The 3,739-nt window shown below is 40.7% G+C and overlaps 1 protein-coding gene across 1 annotated transcript in view; it reads left to right on the top strand.

The window, feature by feature from the left end:
* The window catches only part of Ypel (Yippee-like), a 6,748-nt gene extending 3,587 nt beyond the window's left edge, over positions 1-3,161 (top strand). Inside the window, exon 4 of the mRNA XM_011507977.1 lies at positions 2,304-3,161. Within this exon, the coding sequence (XP_011506279.1) occupies positions 2,304-2,393 (90 nt within the window). The 3' untranslated portion in view covers positions 2,394-3,161. The remainder of the gene's footprint in view (positions 1-2,303) is intronic.
* The last annotated feature ends 578 nt before the right edge of the window (positions 3,162-3,739 follow it).

Raw genomic sequence — 3,739 nt, forward strand, 5'->3', positions numbered from 1 at the left:
CCCCCCCCCCTCCCCTCCCTCCCACCCTCCCCGCCCACGCACCAAACTGAACCGATGCGGAAATCGAATGTCCAGCGGCCGCTACACTCTCGCTCCCGTATCACAAGCACGTTTTTCTAAAATGATTCTCGTCGACATTGCGAAATACCTAAAGGCGCGACTCTTTCTCTTTCTTTTACATTCGCGCCTTCGTCGCAGTCGCAATGGCGGAAGAAGGAAGCGGTGCCGATGAAAAAGTATCGAGAGACTAACTACTGCATACGAAGTCAAGGCCCAATCTCGTTTGAATCATTCGCCATTTATCTTCGGACGAGTTTGAGTTTACCTCTCTATATTGGCAAACGACGAAATATTTATATTTAATTCATACGATCAATCGCGTGCTATTAAGAGCAAACTTAAGATCGAAATTTAATATGAACTTGTAATTGTCACTTAGTAAAATAGCAGCTCAATTTTCATTCTATTCTTCATAATAGATAGAGGGGTTTGTTTTTTATTTTGTTGTTTTTCTCGTTGTTTTTATATATACCAGTGAATGTCGTTCGATGCATATTGTTACGATAAAAGATTAAAGATGATGGATTATCGAGACCTTGTTTTTCTTCTCTTTAGGATAAAAATTTTCTATGCGCGACATTTAAAATTAAAAACGAGCGGTCTATATTATTTCATAATACATTCAAGTTGCATCGCAACACCAGAGATGTAATTTAGCAAGACTTGAAATTTATGGTAACGCAACAATTTGCTGAACTCTAAACTGAAATCTTATTAATAAAACTTGGTAATGCAAAGCAAGAGAAAAATTCGAGTCTAACTAAATATATCGATTTAACAGTCCTCGGTGACCCAAATAATTAATTATGCATGAAATATGATACAACGGTCGAAATATGATTTATTTTATTGGTTGAAAACTGGATCGTGCGCGCGAGAACACGACAAAGAATAACATAATCAATTATTTACAAGAATAATTTTAAACGAGTATTTTTGGGACTATAAATTTTAGAAATTTGCGTTTAAAAAAAATTTAAATATATATATGTATACATAAGGCATTGCCTCATCGTATTATTGAAGAGATTAACATTATAGCTCAGCATCATCTTTATCAATGATTTTTCTTTGTAAATTAAGGTGCACTAGTTAATACAGTTTTGAAAAATGAAATACCAAAAGACTAAAAAACATTTTATATTTCAATGTATCTGGCTTATTACCTAAGGCTCCATACGACCACGCGATTTTGCAAACATACATTACTATCTTAAGTTTAACGTTAAGGCATATGAGATCGAAATACATGTAAGCACATCGACGTTTATTCCATCGCCTATCAAATATTAAAGTACGTTAGAAAATTTATAAATTTTTCATTTCTCCCTTACGAATACGCATTTTATTTAATGTTTTACTCAAGATTTAAATAACAAGTAACTTTAAAATCTACGATATAGTACATTTAAATTTAACGAATTAGTGGTACTTAATAGTAATTCACGAAAATAATAAATGTCGAAAGTCTCGGATAGCTCTTTATGATCAACTATTTAAATGCATGATTAAATGTGATAGCAAAATGTTAAAATATTTTAAAATGTTGTAATTTCATTCTTATGCTTTAATTATTTGTGAAGTATTTTAACGGCCTTTATAAAGTTACACGAGGGACATTCAATTCGACGACCAACATGCCAACTTTTACTGTTGCGCAACTGCGCAAACATGAGTCATTGTCAAAACTTTATAAACGCACTTAGATTTGATAGAACGACAAATTATTCATAATTTTTAGATGATAGTTAGTTGCGAGATTAAACGGGTGAGAAAGTTTCACGTTTAATTCGGTAAATCTTCGCGTAAGAAAAGTGAGAAAATTCGTAGTGAATTGTTGGAGCAGTGGGGCGCTGTCGCCTTGTCGACAAATAATACGGCCAAATGAAAAGTCGCTTAGCGTAACGCGAAAATTAAAGATGAAATTAGAAAGAATATCTTTTTCATTTGACCACTTGGCTCGTTAGTTGCTCCTTAGGCACATTTACTCGTCGACGTCGGTGACGCGCGCAACGATGGGACCACGTATACGGAGCTCCCGCGGTCGCATTCTAACACAAAGGTGATTAGAGCATAAGATAGCGCTGCTCGAAATGTATAACCGACGGAGTTCATAATTTCCGTACTCGGAATTTCAAATACGAATAGTATAAATATGATAAGGGGCGAGAGATAAGGAGCGAATATAGCGAGGCGAAAAAGTGAAATGGTCGAGATGACGACACGTGCTTTGCATTTTACAGGAGCACGCGTTCGAGTCGAGTCAAAAGTACAAAGAGGGCAAGTTCATAATCGAGCTCGCCCACATGATCAAGGAGAATGGATGGGAGTAGCGGCAGGTCCGGGAGGGCCGGAGTCGCGCAAGCAGGCCGCGCTCAGGAGGATGAGGACGGCTCCAGGACCTCGGCCGTCTTCTAAAACCCTCTCCGCCGAGCCACCAACGAAAGTCTGTGATTTCATTTGTGATTTATAATCTTAGTAACGCTCCCGTGTGTCTCGGACCAGATTGGGATGGAGGGAGCGAGCAAAGAGTGGAGGGAGACAACGTGGGAGCGCAGAGGACGGGGACTGAGGTCGAGGGGCATCGGGCAACCGGAGGCCGGCCAAGGGGAGGACGTCCTCGGGACGACCCCGACCGGAGGCCGATCGCGTACGCTACGAAGGACGAGGAGCGTAAACGAGGAGCTCGGCCCCGTGTGACCTGAGGCTCGGGGAATCGGGGAGCGTTTGGTCGCGGGGGAGGCTCTCGGACACGCCCCCGCGATCCGTTTAATTCTATCGACGCTCTGGTCACTGTGGCGCGGCAGACTTTTATCTCTCGCTTTTCTTGTCTTCTCGCGGTATCGTTTGCAAGCTCGATTGCGCTGCGACAGGAGCTTGGGACTGCTAGTGCGCGCGGTGATCTTTCGATCGTTAAGCGATGCTTGATTTTCAGCGATTACCGTTGCATGACCAGCCGTGAACGCACGTACCTCGTAAGGTTTATTGTAATGGAGATGCGAGGAGATGCGAGTGCCGTGCAAATTTAAGCTATAGAGTCGCGAACCATCAGCAGTTAACAGCAGTTAACATCGGCAAGTGCTTCTTTTTCTTTTTCTTTTTTCTCTCATTCTTTTATGGACTTTTGCTTTTAAACCCTCGCTTCAGCATTAATGCAAAACAAAATTTGATAAGACGCCCCGATTTCGTATGTAAAAATCGGATTTTTGGTTTTCCATGATAGGTGCTGCCTTTGTAAAAGACGCTTCCAGCATCCTAATTACAGCGTCCCCGACAGTTTTCACAGTTTGTAAATACGCGAACGCTATACCTTAAATTTGCACTTGAGATGTTTTTCCTAGGAAGCACATTAGTATTAGCGAATTTACAACGTATAATCGAATAATAGCCTATGAAAATTCTTATACAAAGAGAAAGAAGAAAAATAATGCTTCGAAATGGTCGTTGAAATGAAAATAAAGGAGGTATGCTTTTCGAAGAGCGCGACTCGATTCCCTGATGATACTATAAATAAGTGTATGTCGTGTAGCAGCACAAGTGCCACCGTTTTCGTTTTTCGTGGGAGACTGAGACTCCGACTATTTGCCGCGTGTCTATCATTGGAATTTCACTGCCGATATTCCTAATATTAATTCGAGAGAGTGCGAGAGTGAGTGAGTGAGAGAGTGAGTAAAAGAGC

The sequence above is a fragment of the Ceratosolen solmsi genome, unplaced genomic scaffold, assembly GCF_000503995.2.
Source record: "Ceratosolen solmsi marchali unplaced genomic scaffold, CerSol_1.0 scaffold1, whole genome shotgun sequence".
Classification (NCBI taxonomy): domain Eukaryota; kingdom Metazoa; phylum Arthropoda; class Insecta; order Hymenoptera; family Agaonidae; genus Ceratosolen; species Ceratosolen solmsi.